Here is a 10725-nt window from a genome sequence, read left to right as displayed (position 1 = left end):
ATGGAAGACGTAATGAAGGTACTACAGTCATGTGTATATAATGAAAGATGTATGAATGTGTTGATGCTCCCATGGAAGACATTGTGAAGGTTCTGGTGTTCCCGTGGAAGACGCGGTAAGGTTCTGGTGCTACTACTGAAGACGTAGAGAATGCCGGAAATGAAGATTATGTTTATATAATACGTCAATGTGCTTAAATCTTGAGTATATATAACTATTGGCCTGTCTTGCTATCTCACGTGAATCTCAGTCAATAAGAAATCCATCTTTTAGTGGATCGTCTTCTTCTACTGTAAAGTTGGCACTGCCAATATAGTAACCATGCCCCTTCAGTTCAACAATGACAGCATCGAACTTGCCACATTTTGTTGAACGAACAACTTTGCCAATGAAATTGCATCCAATTAGGTTTTGAAATTCTCTGGGTTTGTCAACAGCAAGTAAACCCTTGTGATAGAACAGAGCTATTCTACCAGTTGTACCACTCCCACATGGCGATCGACTCACCTACGTAAAGGTGAAAAAAAATATGATTTGGTTCAACCTGCGAAACACATTATTATGAATGTCGTTGTAAAGCATGACAGTGCATGCTTATCCTGACTGGGGGGGGGGGTCCATCTTGTTTTAAATATTGTTTTAATTTGGTAAAATGCTGTAAAGGGGTTAATTATTCACTGGGTTTTAGTTTAGCTTATTTCGCTGACTGGAAAATGCGCTAAATTAAAACCCAGTGAATATGTAAAATTTAGCATAGAACACATTATCTAAATGACAAAACCGTGAATTTAAAACCCACTGAATACGCCTGAAATGATAAATCAGTGAAATTAAAACCCAGTGAAAATTAGTCATTTTACAGTGGGTAAATATCACAGCTGTAATGGTTAACGTGGTTAAACAACTACCCCGTAGTACACTGCCATACTTTACACACATTCAATCTGAGTATGCAATACAATCTACGTTCACTTGTGCTCAGATGGGTACAGTCTTTACGAGATCTCGCGACTGTGCACCACACAAATGACATTCATTTGAGACCACTTTCTGTTTTGCGGTACCATAACGGCGGTGCGCTTTTTGTAATAAGCCTGTGGTACCATATACATCTTCACTTTCGCCGTTTTTCGAAATTGTAATAACATTTTCGTTAGGAGTTGGAAAAAGTGACAACTCATTCAAATAAAACACTAAGAAATTAAAATATCACAAAACACTGCAGTACAGGGTGAAACCATGGGTGGAGGGGTGCTCAAAGAAAACCTGAGCAAATCCTACTTCAATTCGATTAGCATGCACACTGCCACGATTCGCCATGGAATGGTGCGCGCGTGTCACAACGGGGAGTGTGTGGCACACTTTACTTAATGTGAACTGTTCACGATATCGAGACCCTGTAGTAACATTTCATTGAATAACGTACATATGGAGTACCGATCATACCTGAGAATTGCCGCATATCATAACATTAACCGTGGGTCCATCGTCATACACATCTTTTCCGTCACTCATTACCGTGCCACAGATGAACGATAAATCGTCATTGTCGGGGTGTTCCACTTTTACCTGCTTTACCAGTGCTCGGTTGAGTGCACCAGCGGCTGCGATGATATGACGGACAGGGGAAGTACGCATGTCTAAACCAAAGACGTCAGCCGATACATAGGCGTGGAATGCCCCGCCGTAACTTATATCAACCTTTAATTTACCATAACCGACTACTTCGATTTCAACGTCTGAAAATAATCATTCAATTCCAATCAGATTAATATCCAGTAGAATTGTCAGTAACGGGTTATGTTGTATTACTACTGGGTTTATTTATTAAAATAATATTATATTTAATACTTATTGAAATTAAAAGTGAACATAATTAGCTGAGATTGAAAAGTTATTCCATTTGTTGAATAAATTGATATGTCAACGCAATTTTTAGTAGGTTAACAACAAGCTGTAGAAAGTGTAAGGAAATAAATGACAGTGCAACCACTGTGCATATTACAATTTGGAAACTAATATCATAACTACATGTCGCCAATTGTCTACAGCCATTCCATATGTAAATCTATCAAGTGTACGCCCCCAAGTTGTCCATTACGGTCTTGCTAGTCTTTGACACATGGAGTAGAAAAATGTATTATTAACAAATATTAACAATTTAGTTTGTCTTTTGTCTCCCCTCATGTATAGTGGACTGTTCTTCTTGACATTGACATTTTTTAATAATACATATTTCCTACATTAACCCTCACCTTGTATAAATCCGCTATTATATAATCTGGCTTATTGATAGGATATACTCTGAGTTGGCTTAGCAAATTGAAACACACTATGCCTGTTGTCAAGCTTTAAGGTAGCGGGACTATTATTTGCATACTTGTTTTCATCTTCTAATTGTGACTAAATGACTACAAATAGACCCGGGAAAGTATATATTTTTAGAATCGCCAGACTTCAAGCTTTTCACAAGTGTATTTTGCATGCCCGTATCTGCAATCTACGACGCGTTACTCAATCAAAGTTGAAAAATTACTTTTTCTGTAAAAAAAATAATTACGCATTTATGCTGGCGATAAGAAGTATTTTTTTCACTTTTCCTAGTTGTTCAATAGTCTGGTAAATTGAATGTGTCTGGTTAGTTTTATTCAAGCAACGCGTTTTAAAAAATAGTGTCCTGAATTTCAATTACTGTTTTAGTCGCATTGCCCCCAACTCAAACCACAACTCGTTGGTAAATAATCGATGAAATAGTTTGTCTGGACACATTCAAGTTCCTCTCACCGTCACCTTAAAGCTGTGAAAATTTGGTGTTAATCCGACGACAATAAGTATACGTTATTTTTTGTTAAAGACCTTGTATTTTGAAAAACATAAACTCCTAGAAAACGTCCATGAAGTAACAGCAAAGATTTTCAAGCTTGTTTATCGGCACAATCAATTTGTTTTCCCATCAAGGTCTGTTTTACCATGTGTAGGGACATCCAAATGTGTAAGGCTATTGGAAACCAAAAAAATAAAGGAATGGGATAGCTATAATTGGATAAATTCGGCATATGAAAACACCAAAATCAATGATTTTTTTTTTCAGTGGCTGTGTGACCTTGTGTCTGACACATTCATATGCAAATGACTAATCTGTGAAACAAACAAGGGCGGAGACAAACCACTCAAATGTTTGGAAACACTCATTGTGTGTCAGATAGCTACTGATAACACATCCTAACATTGCTTTGTCTTGAGTTTATCTTTGAAACTTATAGGCACACAGATTAAACCTGTGTTGTTGATTTTGGAAAACACTACTGAGGCTGCCTTGCTTCCCTTCAGAAAATCTATATTTTAACCAACTTACATGACATTCTATGTTATATTGACTTTATCATATGAAAGTTTATGGTGCATTTCATCAATTAATACATAAATGTGAAAATCGTAATTTTCAACACAAATAATAGTCTGGCTACCTTAAATGATGACATCACCCCATATTCAAGTAATGTTTTATCAGTATTTTCAATCTTTCATACAATCAGTTATACATTTATCTATTTATACAACGCCAAAGTGGTTGACAGCGTGAGTAGCCAGTCGGTAACCTGTCTACCGCGTTTTTTTGGGGGGGAGGGGGACGTCTACATATGTACCCAATGTTCTATATATGTACTCAATTTTCATACTTTCTTCGCATTTCGTACAATTGTGACAATGTTCGGATTTTACTAGACTATTTATTTAGTTCAAGGAGCGAGAACCTTAATATATTGTGGTGTTTTTAAGTCAATAACAGAAATCAGTCGTGCGTTCGCTATGTGGGAGGTAAAATATAATACATCTGATACAATAGTGGCCATTTAAAAAAAGTGGAAATAAAATATAAATACATAGTATAAAAACACCACAATTATATGCATATAAACACACCTGTAGCAAAAACAAACGCCGGCACCGTATGTATTCGAGATGCTCCAGTTTTACCGTTCTTGTATTCAACATAAGCTCGCACCAGTCCACATGGGCATTGGACATTGACTGCAGTTTCTGGTTCCTGGACATCACTAACAAAGCCGTGATCAACAGCATATCTTGCTATAGCAATAGTTGCATGGCCACACATCGTGCCGTATCCGCTGCTGTGTATGAAGAAAGCGGCAATATGTGCTTTCGGGTGGTCGGGTTCGACCAACACAGCACCGTACATATCAACATGCCCCCTTGGCTCCAGAATTAATAACCGCCGTACGTGATCCAGGTTGTTTTTAAAGAACTTCATCTTTTCGAGGACGTCTTTACCTTTGATTTCAGGACATCCACTTGTGACAAGACGTACAGGGTCTCCATTAGTATGCATCTCAACTGTTTTGATATTCATCGTCTTTTCGTATGGCGTAGATATAATGCGAATTACTTCAGCTGGTGACACCTTTGACATACCTTGATACTGTCCCTCTATAGACCGGCTTTGTAGATTACTTGATTACGTGACTCATCGCGAAAATAAATAAATTCCGTATCCTTTTTCAGTAACGGTGGTTTATCAGTGCCATTATTAAAGAATTCATTGATGCCTCCAACTCTTTCTAACAACTTTAAGCTAGTAATTAAACTTTACACTTTTTTAAATCGGTGTTTTTATTTTAAATCGCAATAAACTCGCAATAACGACTTCATGCTCGTAGTAACGACAGTAAGTCAATGTCTTTCAAAATCGTAAGAAAAAATGACTAAATCCATAACAACGACCCCAAACTTGTAATAACAACTGTAAATTTGACGGATAATATGAATCATTTTTTATAGATGGTTAAAAAACATGATTACCATTCATAACTAGTTTGTGGTAATAATACATATTGAATAAATAATTCGTGATAAGTAGTCACTTTCTATAGTGTTGTCAATGTGCTTAATTCTTGAGTAAATATAACTATTGGCCTGTCTTGCTAACTCTCGTGAATCTCAGTCAATAAGAAATCCATCTTTTAGTGGATCGTCTTCTTCTACTGTAAAGTTGGCACTGCCAGCATAGTAACCACGCCCCTTCAGTTCAACAATGGCAGCATCGAACTTGCCACATGTTGTTGGACGAACAACTTTGCCAATGAAATTGCATCCAATTAGGTTTTGAAATTCTCTGGGTTGGTCTACAGTAAGTAAGCCCTTGTGATAGAGCAGAGCTATTCTACCAGTTGTACCACTCCCACATGGCGATCGACTCACCTACGTAAAGATGAAAAAAATATGATTTGGTTCAATCTGCGAAACACATTATTATGAATGTCGTTGTAAAGCATGACAGTGCATGCTTATCCTGACTGGGGGGGGGGGTGCTCCATCTTGTTTTAAATATTGTTTTAATTTGGTAAAATGGGTAACTATCACAGCTGTAATGGTTACCCCGTAGTACACTGCCCTACTTTACACACATACAATCTGAGTATGCAATACAATCTACGTTCACTTATGCTCAGATGGGTACAGTCTTTACGAGATCTCGCGACTGTGCACCACACAAATGACATTCACTTGAGACCACTTTCTGTTTTGCGGTACCATAACGGCGGTACCATATACATCTTCACTTTCGCCGTTTTTCGAAATTGTAATAACATTTTCGTTAGGAGTTGGAAAAAGTGACAACTCATTCAAATAAAACACTAAGAAATTAAAATATCACAAAACACTGCAGTACATGGTGAAACCATGGGTGGAGGGGTGCTCAAAGAAAACCTGAGCAAATCCTACTTCAATTCGATTAGCATGCACACTGCCACGATTCGCCATGGAATGGTGCGCGCGTGTCACAACGGGGAGTGTTTGGCACACAAATGACGTTTACTTGAGACCACTTTTAGTTCTCTAAATGCCATTTCAGTTTTGTGGTACCAAATAAGCGTGTAGAAGCAGATACATTCACTTTCGCCGTTTTTTTTTTCAAATTTGTATTAACATTTTCGTTAAGAGTTAAATAAACTCATTAAATGACACTGAATGTTCGGAACTGTCGCCTGACACAACATTTCATTGAATAACGTACATATGGAGTACCGATCATACCTGAGAATCGCCGCATATCATAACATTAACCGTGGGTCCATCGTCATACACATCTTTTCCGTCACTCATTACCGTACCACAGATGAACGATAAATCGTCATTGTCGGGGTGTTCCACTTTCACCTGCTTTACCAGTGCTCGGTTGAGTGCACCAGCGGCTGCGATGATATGACGGACAGGGGAAGTACGCATGTCCAAACCAAAGACGTCAGCCGATACATAGGCGTAGAAAGCCCCGCCGTAACTTATATCAACCTTTAATTTACCGTAACCGACTACTTCGATTTCAAAGTCTGAAAATAATCATTCAATTCCAATCAGATTAATATCCAGTAGAATTGTCAGTAACGGGTTATGTTTTATTACTATTGGGTGTATTTATTAAAATAATGTTATATTTAATACTTATTGAAATTAAAAGGGGACATAAATAGCTGAGATTGAAAAAAAAAATCATTTGTTGCATAAATTGATATGTCAACGCAATTTTTAGTAGGTTAATAGCAAGCTGTAGACAAAAATGTACAGTAAATAAGTGACAATGCATTCACTGTGCTGCATATAACAATTTGGAAACTAATATTATAACTACAGATCGCAAATTGTTTACAGTCATTCGATATGTAAATCTATCAAGTGTACGCCCCCAAGTTGTCCATTACGGTCTTGCTAGTCTTTGACACATGGAGTAGAAAAATGTATTATTAACAAATATTAACAATTTAGTTTGTCTTTTGTCTACCCCTCATGTATAGTGGACTGTTCTTCTTGACATTGACATTTTTTAATAATACATATTTCCTACATTAACCCTCACCTTGTATAAATCCGCTATTATATATAATCTGGCTTATTGATAGGATATACTCTGAGTTGGCTTAGCAAATTGAAGCACACTATGCCTGTTGTCAAGCATTAAATGATGACATCACCCCATATTCAAGTAATGTTTTATCAGTATTTTTGTGGGTGATATTCGCTCACACTGTTTATTATGGCAATGTTACAACAAAGAATATACAATGTAACAAGAAGGCAACTGATGAATACACGATAGAATGCCCTTTTTATAGGGTTTAGTAGGATTCACACCTATGGATTAAAATAGGAGGGAGACACAGTGATAGGTTTTCAATATTGATACATCGTCTTCGAATCGACCTTGCAACTGATTCCTATTGCGTTCGTGCTGTCTATTGATTATTATTAAATGGCTTATGTAACTCGACTCTGTTAATTTATAATAGAGATACATGTATTAAAGTGCGAAACTTGACATGTAATAGCTTCCACTGGCTATATCTCAGCTAATACTGCTTGTAAATGAACAAAATAAAGACGAATAGATAAAGCAAAACATGATCTAATAATACAACTAAATTTCGAGCAAGAATGAATAAATCTGAATCAATGAGGAAAAACACAAGTGGATAAGCATCCACGACAATTTTCAGTCTTTCATACAATCTATCTATTTATACAACGCCAAAGTGGTTGGCAGCGTGAGTAGCCAGTCGGTAACCTGTCTACCGGATCCGTGGTACATCGTGGCCATTTCACAATGTGATCTCATCCTTACAATTAATTAAATAAAAAAATAGTATATTAGTATTATTTTTGACTCGCTGTTAACATAAATCTGTACTATTAAATTGGTGATATATGATTTGGGTGCCATAGGATGTACTAATATTCTAATTTCCTAATAACTTATTTTGCACTCGTACAATGCAAAATACATATTTGATTAGGTTGGTTGGCCGCCAAGTACCATCCTATGGCACCGATTTCATATATCACCAACACCGTAGTACAGAGTTATGTTAACATCGAATCAAAAATATGACTAATATACTAAATTTTTATTTAATTAATTGTAAGGATGAGATTACATTGTGAAATGGCCACGATGTACCACGGATCCTACCGCGTTTTTTTTTGGGGGGGGGACTTCTACATATGTACCCAATTTTCTGCATATGTACCCAATTTTCCACATATGTACCCAATTTTCCACATATGTACTCAATTTTCATACTTACTTCGCACTTCGAACAATTGTGACAATGTTCGGATTTTATTTATTTAGTTCAAGGAGCAGTAATCTTAATATATTGTGGTGTTTTATGTCAATAAACAGATATGAAATCAGTCATGTGGGAGGTCAAATATAATACATCTGATACAGTAGTGGCCAATTAAAAAAAAAAACGTGGAAATAAAATATAAAAGCATAGTATAAAAACACCACAATTATATACATATAAACACACCTGTGGCAAAAACAAACGCCGGCACCGTATGTATTCGAGATGATCCAGTTTTACCGTTCTTGTATTCAACATAAGCTCGCACCAGTCCACATGGGCATTGGACATTGACTGCAGTTTCTGGTTCCTGGACATCACTAACAAAGCCGTGATCAACAGCATATCTTGCTATAGCAATAGTTGCATGGCCACACATCGTGCCGTATCCGCTGCTGTGTATGAAGAAAGCGGCAATATGTGCTTCTGGGTGGTCGGGTTCTACCAACACAGCACCGTACATATCAACATGCCCCCTTGGCTCCAGAATTAATAACCGGCGTATGTGATCCAGGTTGTTTTTAAAGAACTTCATCTTTTCGAGGACGTCTTTACCTTTGATTTCAGGACATCCACCTGTGACAAGACGTACAGGGTCTCCATTAGTATGCATCTCAACTGTTTTGATATTCATCGTCTTTTCGTATGGCGTTGATCTATAACGGAATTACCTTTGACACCTTGATATAGTCCCTCTATAGACCGGCTTTGTAGATTACTTTGCGACATGACTCATCGCGAAAATAAATAAATTCCGTATCCTTCTTTACTAGTAATAACGGTGGTTTATCAGTGCCATTATTAAAATAATAAATTGATGCCTCCAACTCGTTATAACAACTTTGAGCTAGTAATTAAACTCAAAACTTTGTTAACTCTTATAAATCGATGTTTTTTTTTTAAATTGCAATAAGCTCGAAATAACGACTTCATGCTCACAATAACGACAGTAAGTCAATGTCTTTCGAAATCGTAAAAAAAAATAATAAATTCATTATAACGACCTTAAACTCGTAATAACGACGGTAAATTTGATAACATGATTTTGAATCATTTTTTAGGGATGATTAAAAAACACATGATTTTAATGTGTTGTGGTATTGGTTGATAAATTATACCATTCATAACTAGTTTGTGGTAATAATACATATTGAACAAATCATTCGTGATAAGTAGTCACTTTTTATGTTTTCTATAATTTCAATAATAAATATAACTTTCTCAATGGGACCCCATCAATTCTAATACTAGTAAGTTATTGCATGAGCTATATATAGTCTATGCGTTGAGTGGGGTAAATTTCGCGTCTCAACTTGTACGGTGCCATTGTTGTCGCATCACGCCGTGTTCGATGCGGATCTTATATGGCAAGCACAGCTTTTGTAAAAAAAAAAAATAAAAACGTCACGTAAAACAGTCTCACAGGACTCCCTAATTTTAAGTACATTTTTAGAGATACATGTACTAAGTTTCCTATCTAATGACATTCAATGAATTGCTCATTATACCCAACACTTGACATCATCAGCACAATAGACAATTATATACCTTTATTATAAATCGTTTAAACAAATTGAACCAAGGGACAAGATGATTTGGAGACATTAATATGAGGTTATTACGAGTTACCTCAAAGTATGCACGAAGACAGTAGGAGTATCGACTGACGCGCAGCGTACTATCTGAGTGCTTACTTCGAGGTATCCTCGTAATAACCTTATTATTATACATATTTCCTTCTTAGGATACACCATGGGAATGCCGAAATTAAAAATATTTAGAACAGAATCAACGAACATCTTTGTGTGGAGTCCGGTCAAACTCTGATGACAGCCATGTTTTTTATTAGAGGACACTCACGCGCATATGGTAAGATGAAAATACGCCGTAAAATACCAAAAAATAGCGGCAAGATGTAACTTATGGCGTTACGGTGACAGATGTATAATAATACCAATTATGAAAACAAGAAGTTTAATAGGTTTTCGCTCAAGATTATTGACAGTTTTGTCATTAAGCTACATGGCTTATTGTATGTCATCCAAGTATGAAATGCCATGTACTCTCAAATCAATCGTGATTTTGTTAGCAAAACAACTTTAATTTTTTATAAATTCGACATTAAATCTCAAATTATTGGCATATTGTGGAAACATTCGAAGTTGTATTTCAAACAGTCAATAACGGAATATGTGTGTTTGGCCTTCACTTAAGAAGATTGTCAGTCGGTGACGTCACAGTTTCAAATTGTATGCAAGGGCCAATCAAATTGCCGATAAATTGTGTAATACAGTTATATTGAGATGTGCCGTGACGTCGAAAATATCACCTGGTTTTATCACATGGTTTGTGACGATAAATGTGATAAAACATTGTTCGTATTGGCCTATGATTCTACCACATTTAGTATATTTTTAAAAAGCAACTCACAAATACAATATAATGCAGCTACTATTTCACTGATTACTAATGAACTGTATACAATAGATAAACAGAAGCATCAAGCAGCAAAAGTCGAATATTCGTCTGGAGCGAGTTTAATATACTAAGTATGTTGTTGTTGAGAATAAAAAGGAAGTGA

At 36.3% G+C, this 10725-nt stretch overlaps 2 protein-coding genes across 2 annotated transcripts; both read right to left on the bottom strand.

The window, feature by feature from the left end:
* Positions 1-246: 246 nt before the first annotated feature.
* LOC100375215 (trans-L-3-hydroxyproline dehydratase-like) lies at positions 247-4372 on the bottom strand. The gene is made up of 3 exons (XM_002734144.2): positions 3925-4372; positions 1447-1739; positions 247-507 (listed from the first exon to the last, which is right to left on the bottom strand). Exons 1-3 carry the CDS (start codon positions 4370-4372, stop codon positions 247-249), a joined length of 1002 nt encoding a protein of 333 aa, XP_002734190.2.
* Positions 4373-4959: 587 nt separating this feature from the next.
* LOC100375070 (trans-L-3-hydroxyproline dehydratase-like) lies at positions 4960-6249 on the bottom strand. Its single transcript, XM_002734143.3, has 2 exons — positions 6058-6249; positions 4960-5220 (listed from the first exon to the last, which is right to left on the bottom strand). The coding sequence occupies exons 1-2, from the start codon at positions 6247-6249 to the stop codon at positions 4960-4962; spliced, it is 453 nt and encodes a 150-aa protein (XP_002734189.3).
* Between the last annotated feature and the right edge of the window lie 4476 nt (positions 6250-10725).

This window comes from Saccoglossus kowalevskii, chromosome 2, assembly GCF_978046115.1.
Source record: "Saccoglossus kowalevskii chromosome 2, keSacKowa6.1, whole genome shotgun sequence".
Classification (NCBI taxonomy): domain Eukaryota; kingdom Metazoa; phylum Hemichordata; class Enteropneusta; family Harrimaniidae; genus Saccoglossus; species Saccoglossus kowalevskii.
Note: the sequence above shows the minus strand (reverse complement) of the source record. Positions and strands in the feature narration are given on the sequence as shown.

Excerpts from the sequence above, each read along its gene's own strand:
- LOC100375215 (XM_002734144.2), bottom strand. The coding sequence starts at position 4,372 with ATGAATATCAAAACAGTTGAGATGCATACTAATGGAGACCCTGTACGT. Across the intron at positions 1,740-3,924 it reads GGCGTTTGTTTTTGCTACAG|ACGTTGAAATCGAAGTAGTC; the intron begins GTGTGTTTATAT and ends GATTATTTTCAG. Across the intron at positions 508-1,446 it reads TGATATGCGGCAATTCTCAG|GTGAGTCGATCGCCATGTGG; the intron begins GTATGATCGGTA and ends ACCTTTACGTAG.
- LOC100375070 (XM_002734143.3), bottom strand. The coding sequence starts at position 6,249 with ATGCGTACTTCCCCTGTCCGTCATATCATCGCAGCCGCTGGTGCACTC. Across the intron at positions 5,221-6,057 it reads TGATATGCGGCGATTCTCAG|GTGAGTCGATCGCCATGTGG; the intron begins GTATGATCGGTA and ends ATCTTTACGTAG.